General features: G+C 44.1%; 3 protein-coding genes across 6 annotated transcripts in view; 2 read left to right on the top strand and 1 right to left on the bottom strand.

The window, feature by feature from the left end:
• fer1l6 (fer-1 like family member 6) overlaps positions 1–5,442 on the top strand; it is a gene marked incomplete at its 3' end in the record, with an annotated part of 88,414 nt that extends 82,972 nt beyond the window's left edge. Inside the window, exon 44 of the mRNA XM_079254286.1 lies at positions 5,262–5,442. Within this exon, the coding sequence (XP_079110412.1) occupies positions 5,262–5,442 (181 nt within the window). The remainder of the gene's footprint in view (positions 1–5,261) is intronic.
• A 510-nt stretch (positions 5,443–5,952) lies between these two features.
• Positions 5,953–21,541, bottom strand: LOC306766238 (uncharacterized protein). 3 transcript variants are annotated; one of them, XM_079253884.1, is made up of 10 exons: positions 21,296–21,541; positions 20,267–20,423; positions 18,754–19,145; positions 14,250–14,339; positions 13,230–13,441; positions 12,558–12,858; positions 9,557–9,750; positions 9,398–9,484; positions 9,240–9,312; positions 5,953–7,176 (listed from the first exon to the last, which is right to left on the bottom strand). In XM_079253884.1, the coding sequence occupies exons 3-10, from the start codon at positions 19,127–19,129 to the stop codon at positions 6,947–6,949; spliced, it is 1,563 nt and encodes a 520-aa protein (XP_079110010.1). In that variant the 5' UTR covers positions 19,130–19,145; positions 20,267–20,423; positions 21,296–21,541; the 3' UTR covers positions 5,953–6,946. The 3 variants fall into 3 exon arrangements, with proteins under 3 accessions (XP_079110010.1, XP_079110011.1, XP_079110009.1); XM_079253885.1 differs by lacking the exon at positions 20,267–20,423 and having other exon boundaries at positions 12,558–12,645; positions 12,721–12,858; XM_079253883.1 differs by lacking the exon at positions 20,267–20,423.
• Positions 21,542–21,835: 294 nt separating this feature from the next.
• Positions 21,836–23,529, top strand: rpp25l (ribonuclease P/MRP 25 subunit-like). Of its 2 annotated transcripts, none has more exons than XM_079254594.1 (2): positions 21,836–21,881; positions 22,652–23,529. In XM_079254594.1, the coding sequence occupies exon 2, from the start codon at positions 22,652–22,654 to the stop codon at positions 23,294–23,296; it is 645 nt and encodes a 214-aa protein (XP_079110720.1). In that variant the 5' UTR covers positions 21,836–21,881; the 3' UTR covers positions 23,297–23,529. The 2 variants fall into 2 exon arrangements, with proteins under 2 accessions (XP_079110720.1, XP_079110721.1); XM_079254595.1 differs by lacking the exon at positions 21,836–21,881 and adding an exon at positions 21,908–22,045.
• The last annotated feature ends 3,446 nt before the right edge of the window (positions 23,530–26,975 follow it).

Here is a 26,975-nt window from a genome sequence, read left to right as displayed (position 1 = left end):
TTGCTTGATCTTAGTGCTGCATTTGATACAGTCGATCATAACATTCTGTTACAGAGACTAGAACAGGTGATTGGAATTACAGGTACAGCGTTAAGCTGGTTTAAATCATATTTATCTGATAGACTTCAGTTTGTTCATGTAAATGACAAGTCCTCCTCCCAAACTACAGTAAGTCATGGAGTTCCTCAAGGTTCTGTACTTGGACCAGTACTCTTCATGCTATATATGCTCCCTTTAGGCAAAATTATTAGACAGCATGGAATAAACTTTCATTGTTATGCAGATGATACTCAGATATACTTATCCTTTAAACCAGATGAAACAAATCAGCCCAATAGGCTACAAAATTGTCTCATAGACATAAAGACTTGGATGTCTAGAAATTTCCTCCTCTTAAACTCAGATAAGACTGAAGTAATTCTCGTTGGATCTGAAAAACTCAGAGCTAAATTTTCCGGTTTTGTAATGAACCTGGATGGCATTACTTTAGCTTCCAGTGCTACAGTGAGAAACCTTGGAGTAATATTTGACCCTGACCTGTCCTTTGGCCCACATATTAAGCAGGTTACTAAAACAGCCTTCTTTCATTTACGTAATATAGCCAAAATTAGGGACATTCTGTCTCGGAGTGATGCAGAAAAACTGGTTCACGCTTTTGTTACTTCGAGACTAGATTACTGTAACTCTCTATTACTGGGCTGTCCTAAATATGCCCTGAAAAGCCTTCAGCTGATCCAGAATTCTGCAGCCAGAGTCCTGACCAGAACCAGCAGGAGAGATCATATTTCTCCAGTTTTAGCCTCTCTTCATTGGCTGCCTGTTGAATCTAGAATAGAATTTAAAATCCTTCTCCTTACATATAAAGCCCTCCACAACCAGGCACCACTATATATCAAAGACCTCATTGTTCCTTATATACCAAGCAGAGTACTTCGTTCGCAGACTGCAGGCTTACTTGTGGTTCCTAGAGTCTCAAAGAGCCGAGCAGGAGGCAGAGCCTTTGGTTATCAGGCCCCTCTCTTATGGAATAAGCTCCCAGTTAGTGTTAGGGAAGCAGACACCCTCCCCACCTTTAAGACTAGGCTGAAGACTTATCTTTTTGATAAGTCCTATAGGTAGGGATGGTTAGCATCCCTTAGTTATGCTGCTATAGGTTTAGACTGCTGAGGGACATTTCCTGATACACTGAGCTTCTTTCTTTTTCTCTTTATCTCTTTCTTTTACCCCCCCATAACAGTGTTGCATCATTAACATGTATGTCTCCTGTCTCAGCAGGTCTCCCTGGCCGGGAGTAGCAGTTCCTGTTGTCTGTTGTCTTTCTGTCCTCTTCCCCCCACACAGCAGAGGCAGATGGCTGCCTGTCCTGAGCCGGGTTCTGCCGGAGGTTTCCTTCCTGTTAAAAGGGAGTTTTTTCCTTCCCACTGTTGCCAGTGTGCTTGCTCAGGATGGGAGATTGAGTTGGACTCAACTCAATCTGTTGGTTTCCTTATATAGGCTGTTATGAATTGGCCTTCATTATGTTTTCCCCTCTGTCTGTAAAGCGTCTTGAGATGGCATTGCCGTGATTTGACGCTATATAAATAAAGTTGAATTGAATTGAATTGAATACGTATACATACATATATACGTATACATACATATATACGTATACATACATAACATACATACATTCATTCATATACATCAATCATACATGCAAACATGCATGCATGCATACATACATACTTACGTATACATATACATACATACGTATATACACATACATACATACATACATACATCCGTATACATACATGCATACATACGTATATATACATACATACATACATACATACGTATATATACATACATACATTCATATGTATTCATACGTATATATACATATACATACAGACACATACATACATTCATACATACGTATACATACATACATACATATATACATATACATACATACATATATACGTATACATACATACGTATACATACATACTTACATACATGCATACATACATACGTATACATGCTCATACATACATACGTATACATACTCATACATACATACATATACATACGTATATATACATATAAAAACATACGTATACATACATACATATACATACATACATCCTTATGTGTACATACATTCATATATATACATATGTATACATACATACATGCATACATACATGCATACGTATACATACGTATACATACATACATACATATATATACGTATACATACATATGTATACATATTCATATACGCATGCATGCATACATACGTACGTATGCATACGTATATATACATTTGTATACATACATGCATACCTATACATACATACATATACATACATACATCCTTATGTGTACATACATACATACGTACGTATACATACATACATACTTATGTATACATACATTCATATATATACATATGTATACATACATACATGCATACGTATACATACTCATACATACATACGTACATATACATACATATATACCTACGTATACATACATACTTATATTTACATACATACGTATACATACTCATACATATATATATATATATATATATATATATATATATATATATATATATATATATATACATACGTATACATACATACGTATACATACATACATACTTATGTATACATACATACTTATATATAAATATATATATATATATACATACATACGTATACATACATACATGCATACATACACATACATACATACACATACGTATATATACATGCATACGTATACATACATACATGCATACGTATACATACATAAATACATACATACATATATATACATATATACGTATACATACATACGTATACATATTCATATACGCATACATGCATACATACGTACATATGCATACGTATATATACATATGTATACATACTTGCATACGTATACATACATACATCCTTATGTGTACATACATACATACGTACGTATACATACATCCTTATGTGTACATACATACATACGTACGTATACATACATCCTTATGTGTACATACATACATACGTACGTATACATACATCCTTATGTGTACATACATACTTATGTATACATACATTCATATATATATACATATGTATACATACATACATGCATACGTATACATCCATACATACATACATACATATATACGTATACATACATAAATACATACATACATATATATATGTATACATACACACTACTCACAAAAAGGGATATTTGGCTTTCAGGTGAATTTTATGGAAAATGCAATATGTTCATGCTACAGTGATATAATATAAAAGTAAGACATTTAAGTAGAAGGATGCACTACTGATTTCCTCATCTCAAAAAATTCATTCAACACAAAAGGTAACAACAATGGTAGTTACACCACAACAAAAAATGTGAACGTCTCAATATCTGGTCATGTGTCCTTGAGCATCAATTACAGCTTGACAACGACGTCTCATGCTGTTCACAAGGCAACTTATTGCCTGCTGAGGCATGGCATCCCACTCTTCTTGAAGGGCAGCCCTCAGGTCATTGAGGTTCTGGGGTGCAGGGTTTCGAGCCTCTACACGACGGCTCAGCTGATCCCACAGGTTTTCAATGGGATTCAGGTCTGGAGAGAGTGCAGGCCGTTCCATTTGAGGTACACCAGTCTCCAACAGCCGTTCCCTGATGATGCGGCCTCGATGAGCAGGAGCATTGTCGTCCATGAAGATGAAATTAGGCCTGTGCTGTTCATGTAGGGGCACAATCACTGGATTAATGATGTTATTCAGGTAGTATGGGCTTGTCACTGTACCATTCACAAAGTGTAGGGCAGTTCTGTACCAAGTGGACACCCCTGCCCACACTGTAACACCGCCACCACCAAAAGCTGGCCTGGTGACAACAGTGGCTGATGCATAGCGCTCTCCCTGACGTCTCCAACATCGTTGCCGGCCATCATTTCTGCTCAGTGTGAATCGACTTTCATCAGAGAACAGCACTGAGGCCCACTGGTTCCTCGTCCAGCATAAATGCTCCCTGGCCCATGCAAGACGATGATGCCTGTGCCTGGTGGTGTGGTCAGGTACCCGTGCAGGTCGTCTAGCACGCAGACCACGCTGATGGAAACGGTTTGGAATGGTCTGACGTGACACTTGGGTGCCTCTCACCTCTCTTAAACGTGCCTGGAGTTGAGTGGCATTCATCATCCGGTTTCTCAGGGCAGTGTTCACAATGTAGCGGTCATCAGCACGGGATGTGGCCAAAGGACGTCCACTTCTAGGCCTTTCTGTGACTCTTCCAGTCTCTCCATATCTCTGTTGCAACCTGCTGATGACACTCTGTGACACTCCAAGCTCAGTGGCCACTTCTGTCTGAGAACGTCCTGTTTGAAGCATCGCTATGGCAAGGGACTGTTGTTCCATTGTTAGGTGTCGTCTTGGTCTCATGATGTCAAAATGTGAACAGCATGATGAGGACAACTGTTTAAACACCAGCTCTAATTGAACCAGGACATTTATTGGTCAATTCAAGGATCACACACCTGCCGTGATTTTTGCCGTTAAGCTCCTTGTTAGAGAACAGCAACTTGTGCAAAATTTATTGAAACATTTAACAGTTGGACATGTGCATTTAAAAGCTTAGAGAAGATCACATTAAGTTCACCTGTACAGGTTTGAATGCATTTTAGGCTTGTTGTGAAATTTCACCCAAAAGCTCAATATCCCTAACTTTTTGTGAATAGTGTATATATACATACATACATATGTATACATATGTATACATATATATATATATACATATATATATATATATATATTAAAAAAAGCAGTGCTTTCCTCCAACAACGCCTCTCTCAGCCGAGAGGCGGGGGGGATCCCAACGCCTCGGGATCCCCCCCGCAGAGTTGGCAAATGTGGCTGGGGAGAGGGAAGTCTGGGCTTCCCTGCTTAGGCTGCTGCCCCCGCGACCCGACTCTGGATAAGCGGCAGAGAACTGAAATGAAAAAATGGACATACATATATTCATATATACAAATGTCTATAAATACATGCCTCCATATGTAAATAAAAACATGTACATTTAGATAGATATTAGGTTCATCCCCGGCGGGGTGTGTGTGGGGGGGGGGGGATTCAGGAAATATGTACACACTTGTAAATATCTTATATAAATCATTATATAAAAAAATCCTTCTGGAACACAATGAGCATTAATAAAAGTGAAGAATATTGTTGGTAACTTGTTGTCTCTTCCAGCCGTCCAGACACGTCCTTCTCCTGGTTCGTGAATCCGTTTAAGTGTTTCTTCCACTTGGTTTGGCGAAGCTACAAGAAGTACATCATCATCGCCCTTCTGCTGCTCATCACCGTGCTCTTCCTCGCCCTCCTCTTCTACACTCTGCCGGGAGCCATCTCCCAGAAGATTATCAATGGATAACTTTGAATGCTCTTCATGTCTTCATGTTTAAGCTCATGCATGAACTTTCTGATTTGTCTCTTTTGCTCTCATCACGCTTTGTTTTCCCAAACTGCAAACAGATGATGTAGTTACTGGACAACCATTCTAATTCATGCTATCTGTGTGATTATATACTAGAAACAGATTAAACTGCATCAAAAGTATTTACAATCTGTTCATATCAAATTGATGTTTGGAATAATATTAAAAATGATCATTTCTGCCCCGTCTGCAGGATTCATGTGTCAACTTCAGATCCAAAACACAACTTAGTGAACTGGGAACTTATTTTGCAGGCGATCCTGAGAGAATAAACATGAGACTTCATCCGTTTTAGCTGCATTTATTAGGATTTTCTGCAACATGTCAGCATCATTTGTACTTAGACATTTCACTATCAAAATGCAGAAATTACACGTCCAAACCAAACACACGACACATGCACATCACAGATTAACATGTCGAGAAACTATTTACATCAACGCTGGACACAAAGGAAAGAACAGTCCAACCAAAACGTTAAAAGTAGTTGGATGATGAAACAGACATTTTATCATCTGATGCAGCAACACGTGGAGGAATATGGAAATATGTCAAACATAACTTCTACAGTGTAAAATATCATCTACAGATAATCAGAAGGAATCTCTGTATGCACAGGACAAAGCAGATATGAAGCGAGTCCTGGTAGGAGACTGCAGATGATAATTAGGCTAAAATGCATCAAATATAAACATTTATGTACAGAATTGTACACAGTCCCCCGTAAATAAGATTAAATAAAAAAAATTGAAGACAGAAGGACTTTTTACCAATGCTAACAGCTGCTAACAATGCTAAACATGACCCTGGAAGGACTTTTTACCAATGCTAACAGCTGCTGACAATGCTAAACGTGACCATGGGAGGACTTTTTACCGATGCTAACAATGCTAAACGTGACCATGGGAGGACTTTTTACCGATGCTAACAATGCTAAACGTGACCATGGGAGGACTTTTTACCGATGCTAACAATGCTAAACATGACCATGGGAGGACTTTTTACCGATGCTAACAATGCTAAACATGACCATGGGAGGACTTTTTACCGATGCTAACAATGCTAAACATGACCATGGGAGGACTTTTTACCGATGCTAACAATGCTAAACATGACCATGGGAGGACTTTTTACCGATGCTAACAATGCTAAACATGACCATGGGAGGACTTTTTACCGATGCTAACAATGCTAAACGTGACCTTGGAAGGACTTTTTACAGATGTGTTGCTGCATCAGATGAACAATCCGCTCATCTGTTCCATTGGTTTCATCATCGGACTTGTTTACCTGATGAGATTGTGGTTTTGTTTACATTTTACAGCGAGCCGGTTGTTGTGGAACTTCATGTATGACGGTGAAGCATGTTGCTCTAACAGTGTTGGTTCGTGTGTTCATAAGTTCGACCTGATGAAGTTGGGATGAGCTCCGGCTCTGTTGCTCACTGCAGTAAGTCTGAGTCGGTCAGCGTGATGCTCTGTGGCGACGGGCGATAGGAGGAGGAGGAGGATGTCACTGTGTGCTCATGTGGAGCCATGCTGGGTCCTCGCAGGAGCAGGGAGGAGGAAGGTACGAGGGGCAGGGCAGCAGAGGTGGCGTTCATCGTCACGTTGCTGAGGAAGCTGATGGGCCGAGGAGCTGCTGGGTGTCGTCTCTGCTGGCTGATGGAGGCTGAAAGACAGGACAGTCACGTTGCTATGGAAACGGCCTCACATGTCTAGTCTGACTGATGTAAGAACTCATCAACAGACGCGTGATTGTCTATTATTTATCAGAGCAACACACTGAAACATAATGCCATCAATGGCCAGTAGGGGTTGGTTCCACTAACTCTAGAACTTTACTGGTGCTTGAGGGGAAATTTGAGCAACACAGTGGAGCTTCATGAAACTAAAGAACAACATTCACAAAGACCACTGACTAGAAAATAAATAGTCATATATTTGTTTCTTTCTGATCGATCAGCCATAACGGCTCCTGACATGCAGACTCCAGGTTTAGCAAAGAAAGTTAAAAGACTGCTACCAAAGATGGCCAGATGGAGTCTAACAGGACCTGCACACAACCAGAAACCAGCAAACCACAGATGAAGACGAAGAAGAACAGGAAGTAGACGACACAGAAACTGCCAAAACACCCAAAGAAGCACGAGACGTTGAAAAAAGTAACCAAAACAAAAGCGATTTTCTTCTTCTGGTGTTTTTGGACATTTGAAAAAAGTGTTTAGGGCTGCAGGATTGTGGATAAAATGACAATCACGATTTTTATGCTTAAAACTGAGATCACAATTCTCTCACGATTTTTTCCCCAATATAAATATTTATTGCATGTATTATCGGCATCAACTTTTCAACAGCTGACACTGAACGTAAACACAATAAATGTCTCTCTTGTCTTCTCTTACACACACAACCTTTGAATAGTTTTAATAGGAACATTTTTGAACAATAATTTTTCTGTGCATAAGGTGATGAGAGGTCGGTATGGTTCTTAAAATATAAACAGGAGGGTTGGACATGAAGCTAGAAACTTCACACAGCAGTCCTTTGGTTAAATTTCATATTCTGAATGGAGAACAAAAGTGATTTATGCAAGGTGGGTCTAAAGGGATTCAGAATCTACTTTTTTAAAGTGATAACCTGTTTCAATGGTAAAATAAAAAACCTTTAAAAAAAAACAACAGAACAGAGTTTATCCATAGTACTAAACATATTGAGGATGGTTTTGAATCACCTTTGGTTTCTCCCACAACATTATTCCTCTCTCCTACAACGTCCATTACATTACCACATATGGCCAATTATGCAAATTAGGCGATGATGTCATTCAGCGACTTCTAGAACAGCCAATAGCTGCTTTCTTTACTTTGGACCAGCAAAGTGACCCAAAAGACACTTTGGCAGAGTTGATTTGTTTTGTTGTTGTTTGTTTGTCTGTTTGTTTCCTGTAGTTTTCTTACTTTTGGTTTGTTTTTAGTCAAAGTAAAACATGAACATATGTCGGCAAAAACATAACTTTAAACTCCTTATTGGACAGACAGTTTAAACTGGACATTAACAATCTAAATGGACCAAACAGAGACGACAGAATGATGTTAGTTTACATCCCACTCTGTAAGCCAGGCTGGGATCAGGTGTGGATTTGCACATGCACTATTCATTGTGACTGTGCACGTGGACTTGTGCAGGTGTCCTCTCTGCTCCTCTGACCGGCTGGGAGTGCTTTATGATGGGGAGAGGCTCCCACCGCTCGTTCCTGACAGTCACTGCTAAACAAGACGTGCTTTCAGGTCAGTCGCCAAAACATCAGAAACGTCTCCAGTAAAAGTCGTCATTTGAAAATGAGATCGTATACGAGTATGAATCGAGATCGCGATTTTTAAACAATTAATTGTACAGCTCTACTAGTGGTGTGTTACCGCTAATGACCGGTAGGAAACAGGGAAGTTCTGAACTCAGCACTGCCCGCTGGTGGATGATCTGACTTTACCATGGCAACGTAGAGGATGTGTTGAGGTGGGGGCAGGATGTACAACAACGTATGAATAAAACGTAAAACTTTACGTATGTAAGGGAGCAGAAATGGACCTCAAATCCGGTATGTTCTTAGCAGCATCTGGTCTACTGTGGTCAAGGTCTCCACAGTTTATTAGTCCAGTTTTAAACCATGTTCATGTTAAAATAATTAGCTAGCTGTGAAACACATAAAGAGGCAGGTTAAAGGTGTCGTCTTACCGCAAGGTGCTGCGAGCTGCTGACTGCCGACAGGAAAACCATTCTGAGAGAGACCTGCAGCGCTGCCATGTGGCTGCATGTGGACATGATGAGAAAGGAAAACAAATCAGTCCCCGCTGAGCCTCCATAAGCCCGCTTGGACATGTCAAACCACTAACCTGAGCCTGGTTCAGACAGGCCTGGAGTTTCCTCTTTGCCCTCCACCTGGCCACCCTCAGTCGGGTCTTCTCTCGACGCTCGCGCACCTTGGACACAACCACCTCGGTCAGACTACGGTGCACGCCACACCACCGCATGTTTTTATGTTTGAGACTCACCAGGTCCGCCAGTAGGGGCTGAGGCAGCGTTTTCTCCAGCTCACGTCTGCGGTTCAGGTTTCGCCGCCGGAGCTCGTTTCGCCGCAGCTTGTACTCCTCATACAGGCTGAGGTCTTTGGGCCAGGGCCGGATCACCTGGCGGGGCGGGTCACCGAGCGGTGCAACGACAGAGGCAGAAAACTGTGCTGGTCCATCTGAGAAAACAAACAGGTTTCTTCTCTACTAGTCTGAGCTGCACAGAGCAGTGCCAACACACCATCCAACCTCAGATCAGACAGTTTCCCCAAAGGTCGAACAACAAGAGGCAGGTCTATCCATAAACAAGTAAACACCTCACAGCAGGAGGCTAAATGTTAAAAGGGATGCCAAACGGATCCATCCCAGGAATGCTGGAGATTAATCCCAACTATAGACTGTAAAAAGATGGGTTTATTCCTGCTGTAAACGTGTTTATTCCTGCTGTAAACGTGTTTATTCCTGCTGTAAACGTGTTTATTCCTGCTGTAAACGTGTTTATTCCTGCTGTAAACGTGTTTATTCCTGCTGTAAACGTGTTTATTCCTGCTGTAAACGTGTTTATTTCTGCTGTAAACGTGTTTATTTCTGCTGTAAACGTGTTTATTTCTGCTGTAAACGTGTTTATTCCTGCTGTAAACGTGTTTATTCCTGCTGTAAACGTGTTTATTTCTGCTGTAAACGTGTTTATTCCTGCTGTAAACGTGTTTATTCCTGCTGTAAACGTGTTTATTCCTGCTGTAAACGTGTTTATTTCTGCTGTAAACGTGTTTATTTCTGCTGTAAACGTGTTTATTTCTGCTGTAAACGTGTTTATTCCTGCTGTAAACGTGTTTATTTCTGCTGTAAACGTGTTTATTTCTGCTGTAAACATGTTTATTTCTGCTGTGAAGTTGGTCTTTTTAACATGTGAGTCTATGGGGATTTGTTGTGTTTTGGAGCCCCTAGTGGATGAGGGGGGAACTACAGGTTTATGCACTTCTCCATTTTTGGCTCTTTAACTCTCAACACTCCCATCTAACGGGTTCTTCAGGTTCTTCATGTGGAACACAGCTGAGTGACATATCAGATGTAAAACCACCAACATCTTCAGTAATGAGGAGGAAGTATTTTTAGGAGTGTTTGGTTCAGCGCCGTTTCACTGATCTACAAGCCCAAAATCAGCTTCTTTGGCCGAGATAATATGACAGGACTTCATAACTTTATTGTTTATGGGTTAAAAGTATGATTGTATTAATCACACAGATTCATGTGTTCATTTGTTCTGACAGGAATCATTAAAACTAAAAGAAAAAAGATTAAATAAAATTAAAAAAACACGAAGACAAAGAGGTCCATTTGGAAATGACCCAATAACCCAGATTGCTGATGTCTTTCCTCCTTAGCATCATGCTAACTGCTGCTTTTCCACAGATGACAATCAACCAATCGGTGCACTGATTAGCCGCTCCACCATTCAGAGAGGAGTGTTACTCTCCAGTGGAAAACTACCCAGACAGGTCCCAGAAAGTTCAGTCCTTCAGACCCAGATCTGCACGTCGGACTGTGTGAAGTCCGTTAGCATGTTACAGGGCCGTTAGCATGTTATATGCACTTTAGCAGGCCACATGCACCTTAGCAGGCTATATGCACATTAGCAGGCTACATGCATGTTAGCATGTTACATGCATATGACACACACACACATTGCACACACGTTAGCATGTTACACGCACGTTACACACATGTTACAGGCACGTTAGCATGTTACAGGCCAGTTAGCATGTTACATGCGTGTTACGCGCACATTAGCATGTTACATGCGTTATGAACACGTTAGCACGTTACATGCACGTTAGCATGTTACATGCATCTTAGCATGTTACATGCATATGACACACACATTGCACGCACGTTAGCATGTTACACACGTTACAGGCACGTGAGCATGTTACAGGCCCGTTAGCTTGTTACATGCGTGTTACGCGCACGTTAGCATGCTACATGCGTTATGTACACGTTAGCACGTTACATGCACGTTAGCACGTTACATGCACGTTAGCATGTTGTATGCACCTGAGCAGGCCACATGCACGTTAGCAGCCTACATGCCCGTTAGCAGGCTACATGCATATGACACGCGCGTTACTGGCACGTTAGCATGTTACATGCATCTTAGCATGTTACATGCATATGACACACACATTGCACGCACGTTAGCATGTTACACGCACGTTAGCATGTTACACACGTTACAGGCACGTGAGCATGTTACAGGCCCGTTAGCTTGTTACATGCGTGTTACGCGCACGTTAGCATGCTACATGCGTTATGTACACGTTAGCATGTTACATGCACGTTAGCATGTTGTATGCACCTGAGCAGGCCACATGCACGTTAGCAGCCTACATGCACGTTAGCAGGCTACATGCATATGACACGCGCGTTAGCGTTACTGGCACGTTAGCATGTTACATGTACAGTAGCAGGTTACACGCATGTTAGCTTGTTACACACATTAGCATGTTGGTATGTTATGCGCGCACTGGCATGTTACGCGCACGTTACACGCGTTGGCATGTTACATGCATGTTACACACACGTTAGCAAGTTAGCATGTTACATGTAACAGTCCAGTTAGAAGACTGTTACATGCCTGTTACATGCCAGCAGGACCAACATGGCGGCCTGGCTTCTGAACGGAGATGCAGTTTGGTCTCTTGCGGCGAACATACGGTCTGTTTTCAGGTAACTCGGCTCTTCTTCACTTTCTCGCGGTGCGTTACCGCTGGCAACTGCTGTCAGCGTCACCCACTAGTGGATGAACTGACTTAGTAACCATGGCAACATAAAAGAGGCTTGGAAGAATGAGGATCTGATCCAGTCAGGGTCTGGACCTGGATCAGACCTCCAGCACCCCAAGACAGACTTTAGACCAGGTGAGGATCAGACAGCATTCTGCTAGCTTTCCCAGCTCCCACACACACACACACACACATTTACTCACACACACTTGGTCCTGTGGAGCCGGCGCCTGGATTTGGGTTCACGTGGTTCGCAAGCGGTCCGGACCAGTCCATCCCAGACCTGTGATTCTGGAGGAGGAACACATGATACAACCACCACCGTGTTTCACAGCTGAGATGATCCCCGCGTATCAGAGACCTCACCTCTGGAGGAGGGTCCTGCTTAACCTGGCAGTCCAGCAGCAGGGTGGCCATCCCCTCCTGCTCCTCCTCTGGCTCCTCTTTGATACAGATCACCTCCTCCTCCTGCTCCTCCTCCTGAGGCTGGACCTCCTGCTTCACCTGCAGACAATCAGGACTTCAGAGTCGCTGACATGACGGATACAGACTCAGTTTCCGGCTGGTTCTGCAGGCTGCTGGGAGAACCAGCCGGAGACGTTTAAACGATAAAACTAAAAACTAAAGTTGTTTCCTGTAACTAAGATAAACGTCTAACAGTGTTTCACAGAGCAGCGACCAAAGTTCAACAGGAACCACGGCGTGAATCACGACGCGCGAGAACCGCGTCGCCAGGCGAGACCGGCGTCACCTGGAGGGAACGCCGTCGCCACAGGAGAAACGCGTCGCCAGGTGATCCTGCATGTTGGGTTCAGATTCTCGGACTCAGTTTGGGGTAAACACAGCAGCCAATCAGGTTTGAGCTGTGTGGTCACCTGAGCAGCAGGAGGCGGCAGCATGGAGCTGTCGGGCGGAGTAGAAACATCCGGGGACAGCGAGACGGACTGCGGTCCTGAATCCATAGTCCGGGCTGGTCCAGGGGGCGGAGCCACGGCAGCGTCCACAGCATCTGCGTGAGGAAGCACGGTGACGGTCCACTCACAGTCATCCTCCTGCTCAACTTCTTTCCTCTGAGTGGCGTCCAGGTCTGGAAGACACGACATTGGAGACCAGGTTCATGAACATGAATACACCATAGACTGTAGAGAAGAGGTGGGCGGTTCCTACCATCGCCATCTTGGCAGCGTCATGCATGTCGTCTCGCCCGGAAAATACAAATATGGGCAAAGAGGTGGAGCTGAGAGGGGGGCTGTGAGCGTCATGGTGGATGATTGACATCGAGCGAACTCCGAGCTTTCTGTAGCTAGGAGCTAACCGAGCTAACCCGGAGATAACAGGAGCTAACCAGCTAACGGAGGTAAGCAGGCTAAAGCTAAGTCACGTTGTTAACCGGCTAAAAACCGCGGTTGTTCTACGTTCTTCTGACTTGAAGCAGGAGATCGGGTACCTGTCAATCTAAAGGACACGCCCCTAAATATCTCGAACCTGACCTATTAAACCTAAAATGGATTTTTGTAACAGGCTGTAAACATGTTTATTCCTGCTGTAAACATGTTTATTCCTGCTGTAAACATGTTTATTCCTGCTGTAAACATGTTTATTCCAGCTGTAAACATGTTTATTCCTGCTGTAAACATGTTTATTCCTGCTGTGAAGTTGGTCTTTTTAACATGGGAGTCTATGGGGATTTGTTCTGTTTTGCAGCCCCTAGTGGATGAAGGGGGAACTGCAGGTTTATGCACTTCTACATAGGCTTCACTTTTTGCCACCGGAGGCTGCCACTTGGAATACACACACACACACACACACACACACACACACACACACACACACACACACACACACACACACACACACACACACACACACACACACACACACACACACACACGTACCTGAGCTGCTGTCCAGACATTCTGCCGGCATGACGGACAGCAGATGTGTCGGGACGGCTCGCCGGCTCTCGCTCTGGGAAGAGGTGCATTCTGGGAAAAGACACAGCCGTCATGCTTCATGTGAAACGTCGCAGGACAAAGAAACTTTACTAATACAGTCAGAATTTACAAACAATCCAAGTCAACGGTTCACAGAGTTCCTTCCACAATCTGGACCCCGCCTTCAGATTCAGATCTGGCAGGACCCGCACGCAGACCGGATCCTGTTGAACTAATGCATCAATCAATTGCCAAATTTAATCAGCGATGACATGTTTAGCCGCATGTCATCCTTCAACCGCTGGTTGTCTAGGTGGTGTCCCGATAACGTGGGTTTTATAGATAATTGGAGCGCTTTTTGGGGAAAGCCTGGTCTTATTAGGAGAGATGGCATCCATCCCACGTCGGATGGAGCCGCACTCTTATCTAGCAATATGGACTCTTTTATTAGTCAGCTAAATTGACAACTCAGGGTTGGGACCAGGAGGCAGAATTGTAGTCCTACACACTTTTCTGCAGCTTCCCACCTGCCGCCGCCCACCCAAAACCCCATTCCGACCTTATACAACTCCCCAGCAGTAAGAATTAAACAACACAAAAACACTTCTGGGGTTAATCGTGAAAACCTCATAAAAATAAAAACAATGGATCTAATAAAATCTGAAAATAAGACAATAAAGTGTGGCCTACTGAATATTAGATCCCTCCCAAATAAGTCTTTATTAGTCAATGACTTGATAGGTGATCACTACATTGATTTATTCTGTCTTACGGAAACCTGGTTACAGCAAGAGGATTATGTTAGTATTAATGAAGCTACGCCAGCTAACTATTTAAACTTTCACATTCCTAGAACTACAGGCAGAGGAGGAGGTGTTGCAGCTATCTTTAAGTCAGAATTTTAAATTAATCCTAAGCACAAAACTAACTATAAATCCTTTGAATTCCTGACATTAAATTTATCTCATCCAAAATGGAATTGAGAGAAACCGCTCCTTTTAGCATTAGTGTATCGCCCACCTGGACCTTACTCCGAGTTTCTGACCCAATTCTCTGATCTCTTGTCTGAGTTAGTGCTGACTACTGATAAGGTCATTGTACTAGGTGATTTTAATATTCATGTTGACCATGAAAATGATAGTTTAAACATTTCCTTTAGCTCTATTCTAAACTCAATTGGGTTTTCACAAAATGTCCATGGAGCCACTCACTCTCATGGTCATACTCTTGATCTGGTTCTAACATCTGGTATTGAGACTGATAAGCTCAAAGTATTTCCTCAAAACCCTGTCTTGTCCGATCACTTCTTATTAACCTTTGAATTCACTTTATTTGATTACTCACTGACCAAAAATAAATTCTACTATAGTAGATGTTCATCAGACAATAATATTACAAAATTTAAACAATCAGTTGAATCAATTTTTTCACATCTACCATGTGTTAGCATGACTGAGAGTCCCCCTTTAAGCCTTACTCCTGCTCAGATTGATCAGCATGCTGATACTATAACAGCTTCAATGCGTACAACCTTGGATAATGTTGCTCCCCTAAAGAAGAAGAAATTAGGTAAGATTATGAAGGCTCCCTGGTTTAATTCCCAGCTTCGAGCTCTAAAACAGGCATCAAGGCGTTTGGAAAACAGATGGCGTTCATCAGGACTAGAGGAGTCTCACTTAACCTGGAAAGAAAGTTTAATTGTATACAAAAAAGCCTTACGTACGGCAAGAACAGCTTATTATTCATCATTGATAGAGGAAAACAAAAACAACCCTCGGTTTCTTTTCAGCACTGTAGCCAGGCTTACTAGGAGCCGGAGCGCTGTGGAGCCATGTATTCCTTTCTCACTTAGCTGTGATGATTTCATGTATTTTTTCAGGAATAAAATTGACACTATTAGAGATCAAATTCACAATACTCTTCCTTCTACCTATAATGTTGAGCCTGTTGTGGTCTCCAAAGCATCCTTAGAACCAGGATCTGACTTGTGTCTAAATAGTTTCTGTCCTGTCCAACCCTCTGAATTAACTAAAATAATAGCTTCATCTAAACCATCCACCTGTATCTTAGACCCTCTCCCAACGAGCCTCTTTAAGGACATTTTCCCTTTAATTAATACATCACTACTAAATCTTATCAATATGTCTTTAGTGACAGGATATGTACCACAATCATTTAAAACTGCTGGAATCAAGCCTTTACTTAAAAAGCAATCTCTGGATCCAGAGGTGACAGCAAATTATAGACCTATATCTAACCTCCCGTTTATGTCCAAAATTCTGGAGAAAATAGTTTCAGCTCAGCTACATGCCCACCTGAGCAGAAATAATTTATGCGAGGAGTTTCAGTCAGGATTTAGAGCTCATCATAGTACTGAGACAGCATTGGTGAAAGTTACTAATGACCTTCTTATGGCCTCAGACAAAGGACTTGTGTCCGTACTTATCTTGCTTGATCTTAGTGCTGCATTTGATACAGTCGATCATAACATTCTGTTACAGAGACTAGAACAGGTGATTGGAATTACAGGTACAGCGTTAAGCTGGTTTAAATCATATTTATCTGATAGACTTCAGTTCGTTCATGTAAATGACAAGTCCTCCTCACAAACTACAGTAAGTCATGGAGTTCCTCAAGGTTCTGTACTTGGACCAGTACTCTTCACGCTATATATGCTCCCTTTAGGCAAAATTATTAGACAGCATGGAATAAACTTTCATTGTTATGCAGATGATACTCAACTATACTTATCCTTTAAACCAGATGAAACAAATCAGCCCAATAGGCTACAAAATTGTCTCATAGACATAAAGACTTGGATGTCTAGAAATTTCCTCCTCTTAAACTCAGATAAGACTGAAGTAATTCTCGTTGGATCTGAAAAACTCAGAGCTAAATTTTCCGGTTTTGTAATGAACCTGGATGGCATTACTTTAGCTTCCAGTGCTACAGTGAGAAACCTTGGAGTAATATTTGACCCTGACCTGTCCTTTGGCCCACATATTAAGCAGGTTACTAAAACAGCCTTCTTTCATTTACGTAATATAGCCAAAATTAGGGACATTCTGTCTCGGAGTGATGCAGAAAAACTGGTTCACGCTTTTGTTACTTCGAGACTAGATTACTGTAACTCTCTATTACTGGGCTGTCCTAAATATGCCCTGAAAAGCCTTCAGCTGATCCAGAATTCTGCAGCCAGAGTCCTGACCAGAACCAGCAGGAGAGATCATATTTCTCCAGTTTTAGCCTCTCTTCATTGGCTGCCTGTTGAATCTAGAATAGAATTTAAAATCCTTCTCCTTACATATAAAGCCCTCCACAACCAGGCACCACTATATATCAAAGACCTCATTGTTCCTTATATACCAAGCAGAGTACTTCGTTCGCAGACTGCAGGCTTACTTGTGGTTCCTAGAGTCTCAAAGAGCCGAGCAGGAGGCAGAGCCTTTGGTTATCAGGCCCCTCTCTTATGGAATAAGCTCCCAGTTAGTGTTAGGGAAGCAGACACCCTCCCCACCTTTAAGACTAGGCTGAAGACTTATCTTTTTGATAAGTCCTATAGCTAGGGATGGTTAGCATCCCTTAGTTATGCTGCTATAGGTTTAGACTGCTGAGGGACATTTCCTGATACACTGAGCTTCTTTCTTTTTCTCTTTATCTCTTTCTTTTACCCCCCCATAACAGTGTTGCATCATTAACATGTATGTCTCCTGTCTCAGCAGGTCTCCCTGGCCGGGAGTAGCAGTTCCTGTTGTCTGTTGTCTTTCTGTCCTCTTCCCCCCACACAGCAGAGGCAGATGGCTGCCTGTCCTGAGCCGGGTTCTGCCGGAGGTTTCCTTCCTGTTAAAAGGGAGTTTTTTCCTTCCCACTGTCGCCAGTGTGCTTGCTCAGGATGGGAGATTGAGTTGGACTCAACTCAATCTGTTGGTTTCCTTATATAGGCTGTTATGAATTGGCCTTCATTATGTTTTCCCCTCTGTCTGTAAAGCGTCTTGAGATCTGACGCTATATAAATAAAGTTGAATTGAATTGAATTGAATTAAAGCCATTCGTCCTGCAGCAGGCTGACGACGGACACCTTAATGACTCAGCATTTTGCTGCGAAGCAGGACAGCGAGGACCGGACTGGTCCGACGAGGGGCACTGTTACAACCATCCCGTATTAACATGGAAGGTGTTTTTCCCTGCTGTCTTTAAACACACCGTGGACGTACGTGTCGCCGACAGAGACGTGATGCTGCTCGTCTTGCAGAACCTCGTTCAGAAAACCAGACTGCTAAAGATCCTGAAGGGAACCGGAGCCAATGTTTCGCCCCATACCTGCAAGGACACCAGACTGGCTTGCAGATTTAACCCTAACCCCTGAGAACCAACAGACGGGTCTACCAGCCAGAGCTGAGAGCTGGATCTAGGTTCCTGGTCTCGGCTAGGACCGGACCAGCAGTGTTCTGGACCCGGGACTTACCCTGGCTGGTCCTGGCCTGCAGGTTGGGCTCTCCGTGCTGCGTCCTGGTGATGCAAGGCGGGTGGACGTGGACCAGGGTGGCGCTCCTCTGCTGCAGCTCCTCCTCCACGCCCTGCCGGTAGTACTTGAGCTTGAGCTCCGTGTAGCGCAGCCGGGCCCGGATGTTGTCGTTCTCCTTGTCCTTCAGGTTCTTCTCCCTCTGCAGCACTGCCATCTCCTTCTTCATCAGCACCACCTGACTCTTCAACTCCTCAAATTTCACGCCGACCACCTTCAGCATCTCCGCCAGCACCGTCTCCACAGCGACGTTCACCGCTCGCTCCACCACGGCCCCCATCTGGCCCCGGATGAGCGACACGGCAATGCTCACGTCCATGGCGGGAAGGATGTTCCTGCAACAAGATAGATGTTTTATTCATCAGGAGGAGATTCACGACGTTCCAACAGTTCCTTTAACGATAATGAGATTAAACTACAGATTCATACTAAACAGTCATTTTATATAATATATATATATATATATATATATATATATATATATATATATATATATATATATATACACTACTCACAAAAAGGGATATTTGGCTTTCAGGTGAAATTTATGGAAAATGCAATATGTTCATGCTACAGTGATATAATATCATAAAAGTAAGACATTTAAGTAGAAGGATGCACTACTGATTTCCTCATCTCAAAAAATTCATTCAACACAAAAGGTAACAACAATGGTAGTTACACCACAACAAAAAATGTGAACGTCTCAGTATCTGGTCATGTGCCCTTGAGCATCAATTACAGCTTGACAACGACGTCTCATGCTGTTCACAAGGCAACTTATTGCCTGCTGAGGCATGGCATCCCACTCTTCTTGAAGGGCAGCCCTCAGGTCATTGAGGTTCTGGGGTGCAGGGTCTCGAGCCTCTACACGACGGCTCAGCTGATCCCACAGGTTTTCAATGGGATTCAGGTCTGGAGAGAGTGCAGGCCGTTCCATTTGAGGTACACCAGTCTCCAACAGCCGTTCCCTGATGATGCGGCCTCGATGAGCAGGAGCATTGTCGTCCATGAAGATGAAATTAGGCCTGTGCTGTTCATGTAGGGGCACAATCACTGGATTAATGATGTTATTCAGGTAGTATGGGCTTGTCACTGTACCATTCACAAAGTGTAGGGCAGTTCTGTACCAAGTGGACCCCCCTGCCCACACTGTAACACCGCCACCACCAAAAGCTGGCCTGGTGACAACAGTGGCTGATGCATAGCGCTCTCCCTGACGTCTCCAACATCGTTGCCGGCCATCATTTCTGCTCAGTGTGAATCGACTTGCATCAGAGAACAGCACTGAGGCCCACTGGTTCCTCGTCCAGCGTAAATGCTCCCTGGCCCGTGCAAGACGATGATGCCTGTGCTTGGTGGTGTGGTCAGGTACCCGTGCAGGTCGTCTAGCACGCAGACCACGCTGATGGAAACGGTTTGGAATGGTCTGACGTGACACTTGGGTGCCTCTCACCTCTCTTAAACGTGCCTGGAGTTGAGTGGCATTCATCATCCGGTTTCTCAGGGCAGTGTTCACAATGTAGCGGTCATCAGCACGGGATGTGGCCAAAGGACGTCCACTTCTAGGCCTTTCTGTGACTCTTCCAGTCTCTCCATATCTCTGTTGCAACCTGCTGATGACACTCTGTGACACTCCAAGCTCAGTGGCCACTTCTGTCTGAGAACGTCCTGTTTGAAGCATGGCAATGGCAAGGGACTGTTGTTCCATTGTTAGGTGTCGTCTTGGTCTCATGATGTCAAAATGTGAACAGCATGATGAGGACAACTGTTTAAACACCAGCTCTAATTGAACCAGGACATTTATTGGTCAATTCAAGGATCACACACCTGCCGTGATTTTTGCCGTTAAGCTCCTTGTTAGAGAACAGCAAGTTGTGCAAAATTTATTGAAACATTTAACAGTTGGACATGTGCATTTAAAAGCTTAGAGAAGATCACATTAAGTTCACCTGTACAGGTTTGAATGCATTTTAGGCTTGTTGTGAAATTTCACCCAAAAGCTCAATATCCCTAACTTTTTGTGAATAGTGTGTGTGTGTGTATATATATATATATATATATATGTATATGACAGATGAATATGAAACAGTCTAAATGCGGCTGGAATGAAGGACCTCCTGAACATCTCAGTCCTGCAGAGACTCCTCTGTCCTGCCAGGTTTCATGGAGGAGATGTTTTTTTATTAAAAGGAGACTCTGTCCCTTCCTGTACGTCTTGACAGAATAAACAGCATAAAATGCTTTTTATTGCTTTATGATTAATAATTTTCCCGTAATATGAAAATCTACGTGCAACAGATGTAAATATTATTTCAGATTTAGTAACAGCAGAATAAACGGAAGTTTATTAAGTTTTTTAATATTTAAAGTGTTATAAAGACAGAAACCAACATAAACCTGTCTGGACAGAGGTTCTGCTGGCTGACAGCTTGTTCCTGGAGGTGGGGATGAAACAAACTGCAGAAACAGAAACTTTACTCACCGTCAGCGCGTGTTGTTTTTAGCCTGTTAGCATTAGCTGTTTTTAGCCTGTTAGCATTAGCTGGAACGCTTTTAACTGCACTGGAAACGGAACTTTAACACCAGTTTCAGGTTAAAAACACAGCTTCCTCCTCAAAAACACAAAATCCCCCCTAAAGAGAAGTTATTGGTGCCATTTTAAACTAAATCTGGAGAATAGTCCGAGCTTTGCTCCGTTAGCCTCACAACTGAAGCATTTCCGAGTTCTTTCTTCTTCTGTCCCCTAAACGCAACTAGCGTACTCCACGCGCCGCAACCAGCGCCCCGCCCCCCCCTGGAAGGGTAATGACGCCGTTTAAACAGCGCGACGCTAACAGCATCATTACAGAGAACCTCGATGTAAACCGAGTCTACCTCATGTGGTTGATCAAGTTTATAAACGGGTTTACTTAATTCTTTTCTTTAAAAAGAAAATAAAAGCTTCTACTGAACCTCCTGCAAGAACTACAGAACAGCACGTGATTTTACGACAGACCGTACCGCTATACGACAGCGGAAATGGTTACGGCAGAAGTGAACATGTGTGGCGTGCAGCAGCTGGAGCAAAGGTAACACACACACACACACACACACACACACACACACACACACACACACACATCTGTCCGCGTGGTCGCTGTGGTGAAGAGTTTCTGCGCGGGGGACGTTTCCTGAGGTTAGCTTGTAGCTTAGCTTACCTGCGTGCATCAACACGGCGCGTGCGGCACGTCAGGTAAACAAACTTCTCCATCTGTCATTAGAGCAGGATGTCCCAGTTCCAGACCCCCTTGCATGTTTTAGACCTGATCCTGCTCCAACGCAGCTGAGTCAGATGAAGTTCCTCATCAGGTTCTGCAGCCTGTTTATTCCATCCAGGTGTGTCCAGGTGGGCTAAAGGCGGGCGGGGGGTCTGAGGAACACTGTATCAGAGAAACAGTGAAATAACCGGAGACTGGAAATAGAAACAAAAGATTATAATTTAATCTGTAAAACACAGATTTGTCCTTTAATTCGGCAGAAGAAGAAAATCCAACATTGAGGCAAATTTCTGTTTTATCTGATAAATCGGGTAAATTTTATCTGATCTGATGGTTTCAGGATTCCTGCAGAGCTCAGATGCAGAAGATCTCCAATCATCATTTTAACACTAATATTATCTCATACTAATTTGATCTAAACCCACCAGATGAGAAAAGGTTTATTTAACATGTTCTGTGTCAACATGATGAAGTTCAGCTTCTTCCTCTCTTCAAACCTCCAGAAACTTTCAGACTTTCCTGCAGATGAAACTTTATTTTTCTGCTTTTTATTCCGGACTGAGAGTTTTCTCCATGTGCAGATGGAGAACTACAGCAAGGCCCGGACCCTGGAGCAGCCGTCCGTCTGTCCGTTCAGCCGGCTCCCCGCCGGGACGCCGCAGATCCGGGTCCGAGACGGCAGCAAGATCCGCAACCTGCTGCGCTTCGTCCTGAGCCGCCTGGAGGAGGAGGAGGAGGAGGGAGGGAGGCCCAGGGCCGAGGGGGGAGACCAGCAGGGGGCTCCCGGCCGGCAGGTGGTTTTCACCGCCACCGGGAAGGCCGTCTCCAAAGCCATCACGTGCGCGGAGATCGTGAAGCGGCGCGTGAAGCGGCTCCACCAGCTCACCAGGCTGCAGTTCGGCGCCGTGGTGGAGGAGTGGGAGCCGCTGGAGCCCGCCGCCGGCCTGGACACCCTCACCGTCCGCCGGAACCTGCCCTCCATCTGGATCCTGCTCTCTGCAGACCCGCTGGATGCAGGAGAGCCGGGATACCAGGCGCCCGGCCGGTACGACGCCCTGTGGGCCCCGGCGGCCGGCAGGGAGGAGGCCGGAGGCCCGGCGGTTCAAAGACCTGGCCACCGGAGGAGGAGAGGAGGAGCAGCAGGAGGAGGAGGAGGAGGAAGGGGAGGGAAGGCGTCTCACCGTCAGACTGGACGGTCCAGAGAACCGGTGAAAGGACAGACCTGATCTAGACTGGACCTGCTTCTGTTCCGTTTTTATTTTTACTTTCATGTCAGGAAAACATTTTTCTTCCCAACAGCCTGAAAACTAAACGGCTTCCAGGAAGATGAAGAATAAAGTCTTCTTCTGGTTCTGCCGAGTTCTTTCTTCCAGCAAGCAGCTGAACCGGAAAAGGATCTGGATCTGGATCCAGAACCAGATCTGGATCTAGATCTGGATTCGAATCGGTATCAGTATCAGTATCAGGATCTGGATGAGGATTTGGAACAGAATCAGAATCTGGATCTTGATCCGAATCAGAATCTAGGTCTGGATCTGGATCCGAATCAGGATCAGGATCTGGATCAGAATCTGAATCTTGATCAGGATATGGATATGGATCAGGATCCATAACCGGATCAGAATCATAATATGGATCGGGATCTGGATCGGGATCTGGATCAGAATCTGGGTCTGGATTTGGATCAGGATATGGATCACAATCAGGATCCAGAAACAGGATGTAAAACAAACTCAAGAAAATAAATGTTTTGAGTATTATTTAAAAAACTTTAAAATGATTTTTTAAAAAAAGAAAAAAAGATTCATATAAATATTTTCTCATTAAATGGAAAAAATTATCAATATGATAAAAGCATAATGTGCAATTAAACAGTGAAAAATGAAAATGTGTACAGTGATGTCATCATGGCATGATGTCATCAGCTGCTGCGACCATGTGACACCAGTCAGTCACCATTTCTGGGTTTCAAACACAACTTTATTGTCAGACTCGGAAGTGGGGACATCAGGAGCGGTATCTACAGTGTGATATTTCTGGCTGATATCGACGTATCGATCGGTCCATACCTTCCTCTGAAACGCTCCATGTTGGTTGTAAAGCGTTTTATTTCTGCTGTCATAAGAATCTGCAAAGAGCAGGACGACACCAGGCGCCACGTGGACTTCCAACGGCAGCAGCCTGCGTTCACGCCGTGGTTCCCGGGGGTCCCGGTGGCATCTGGTCCTGCTGCTGATCCGTTGATCTCCTCAGGTCTCGGCTGCTTTCAGCACAAGAGGATTACTCCGGGTTTCCTGCAGGAGGATCAGAGCCGAGCAGCAGAAGTCTGCCCTGCAAGCGGCGCATGGATCCGAGAGGACGGCTTTGGGAGGCGTTCAGGCTGCTGCTGGTCTGTTGGCTGACCGTCGGACCAGTTCCGGCCCAGTTCCGGCACCCTCTGCCTGTGTTGTGGATCATGCCGGTCAGTTCTGGATCGGGGAGGGAGAACCTGACGGCCGGCGTGATCCCAGCCGTCAGAATGGCTCTGCAGGACCTGGAGAGACAGCCGCCCCCGCTGGGGAACTACGAGATCCAGCTGCAGCTACTGGACTCGCAGGTTGGTGTCAGAGACCTGAACCTCATGTGGACCGCTCCAGATCCACCAGGCTGCAGGTAGATAATCCACTCTGCAGGATCACAAGATAAAAACACGACAGGCTCTGTTAGCATCTAACTGCAGGTTCTAGAATGAATTCAACCAGTTGGAGCCATAATAGCAGAATATTCATGAGGTAGCGCTCAGCGTCAGCATCCAGGTGGTGGGCGTGGGGGGTTTAGCACACGTTAGCATATAGCCTCCACAGCTTCAACATCAGATCCAGCCAATGAACAAACAGCATCCTGACTAAACAGGAAGACCGCCACTGAGCTCATCCATCCATCTAAAGAGTTGGTACCTTTCAGACACCTCTAGATCTGAGACCATGGTCATCATCTGGAAAAGGGTGGAGTGTCCTTTCCAGGGCGGAATTGAGATTTTGTCCCTAGTGTAGGAGTCCAAGTACCTTCGGGTCTTGTTTACAAGTAAGGGAGAGATAGAACCTGATACTGACAAGTAGATCGGAGGGGAATGAGTATGCCCACAAATGCTCGGCGCCTCTCACCAGGAGCAGCTTCAGAGTGAAAGAACATCCAGCCCTTCTTGAGGGCACTGGTTCCAGAGCCCAAGCCATGCACTGAGGTGAGTTCAACTACATCTAGCCGGTACCGTTCACCCTCACCTACCAATTCAGTTTCCTTCCCCACCACAAAGGTGACTTTGCAGGTCCCTAAAGCTAGTTTCTGCGGCCAAGAATCAGACCACCAGGGTCCCCGCCTTCCGCTGCCAACAAGCTCGCATCACATCCAGCCTATACGGCCCCGCCAGAGCATGGTGATGCCAAAGCAGGGTTAGAGGGACATGCTGCCCTATCAGGCTGAGCCCAACCGGGCCCCATGAGCAAAGGCTTGGCAACCAGGCACTTGCCTTGATACTCCAACTTCCGGCCTGGCTCCAGAAGGACCTGCATCCAGGCAAGGGAAACCTTACACTCATGTGCGATGTAAAACATGTAGCAGGACTGGATGAGCAAATAGGTAGTGAATTGAGGTGTGTAGGTCACATGACTAAAAAGCTATAGAACTTTAAAATCTTTAAAAAAATTATATAAAATAAACCGTATATGAAAGATGGACAGAGCCTTCGGCGGTAAAAAGTGAAGCCTATCTGGAAGTGCCAAAGGCTGCAGTTCCCCCTTCATCCACTAGGGGCTGCAAAACAGAGCAAATCCCCATGGACTCCCATGTTAAAAAGACCAACTTCACAGCAGAAATAAACATGTTTACAGCAGAAATAAACATGTTTACAGCGGAAATAAACATGTTTACAGCGGAAATAAACATGTTTACAGCAGGAATAAACATGTTTACAGCAGGAATAAACATGTTTACAGCAGAAATAAACATGTTTACAGCAGAAATAAACATGTTTACAGCCTGGTACAAAAATCTATTTTAGGTTTAATAGGTCAGGTTAACCTTCATGACAACTGTGGGGGAAGTGAATTTGTTTCTAACTCGCCCGTTTAAAAGTAATTTAATCTCGAAGTTCGGCATATTTAGGGGCGTGTCCTTTTGATGGACTGGTACCCGATCTCCTGCTTCAAGTCAGAAGAACGTAGAACAACCGCGGTTTTTAGCCGGTTAACAACGTGACTTAGCTTTAGCCCGCTTACCTCTGTTAGCTGGTTAGCTCCTGTTATCTCCGGGTTAGCTCGGTTAGCTCTTAGCTACAGAAAGCTCGGAGTTCGCTCGATGTCAATGATCCGCCATGACGCTCACAGCCCCCCTCTCAGCTCCACCTCTTTGCACATATTTGTATTTTCCAGGCTAGACGACACGCATGCCCCTGCCAAGATGGCGATGGTAGGAACCGCCCACCGAGCTTCAATTCAGGAGGCTACGTCCATCTCTATATACAGTCTATGAAAATAACACAATATGCATGTAGCAGGACTGGCTGAACCATTATGTAGTTTTTGGGGTGTGTAGGTCACATGACTAAAAAGCTATTGAACTTTAAAATATTAAAAAATTCATATTAATATAATCTGATTGCGCCGTCTGTTGGCAGCAGATTGTAGTAGCTCTGACTTGCTATCTTGATTTTTTTAAAAGTACAAACTCTTCTCACACAGATATTACCTCAAATTAGGTATTTTTTCTCTGAGGATTTCATGTCGGTTTGGAGGTTGTGCAGCAAGGGAGATTTTTCTGCATATTTTTGGCTCTTTCAAGGCTTATTATGATGAGTCTCCATGGCAACGAAAGACTTGTTTACAATCGGGATCAACTGATTAACCTCTCCCAAATCAGGATTATCAGTGA

Source organism: Telmatherina bonti (genome assembly GCF_933228915.1).
Source record: "Telmatherina bonti genome assembly, chromosome: 15".
NCBI lineage: Eukaryota > Metazoa > Chordata > Actinopteri > Atheriniformes > Telmatherinidae > Telmatherina > Telmatherina bonti.
This window is presented reverse-complemented; position numbering and strand designations above follow the sequence as displayed.

What these genes read in the sequence shown, in the direction of transcription:
- rpp25l (XM_079254594.1), top strand. Translation starts at nt 22,652, where the DNA reads ATGGAGAACTACAGCAAGGCCCGGACCCTGGAGCAGCCGTCCGTCTGT.
- LOC306766238 (XM_079253884.1), bottom strand. Translation starts at nt 19,129, where the DNA reads ATGGACGTGAGCATTGCCGTGTCGCTCATCCGGGGCCAGATGGGGGCC. An exon ending in GCAGGCCAGGACCAGCCAGG is followed by an intron (nt 14,340 to 18,753) that starts GTAAGTCCCGGG and finishes GTCTTTTCCCAG; the next exon opens with AATGCACCTCTTCCCAGAGC. An exon ending in TGCCGCCTCCTGCTGCTCAG is followed by an intron (nt 12,859 to 13,229) that starts GTGACCACACAG and finishes GATTGTCTGCAG; the next exon opens with GTGAAGCAGGAGGTCCAGCC.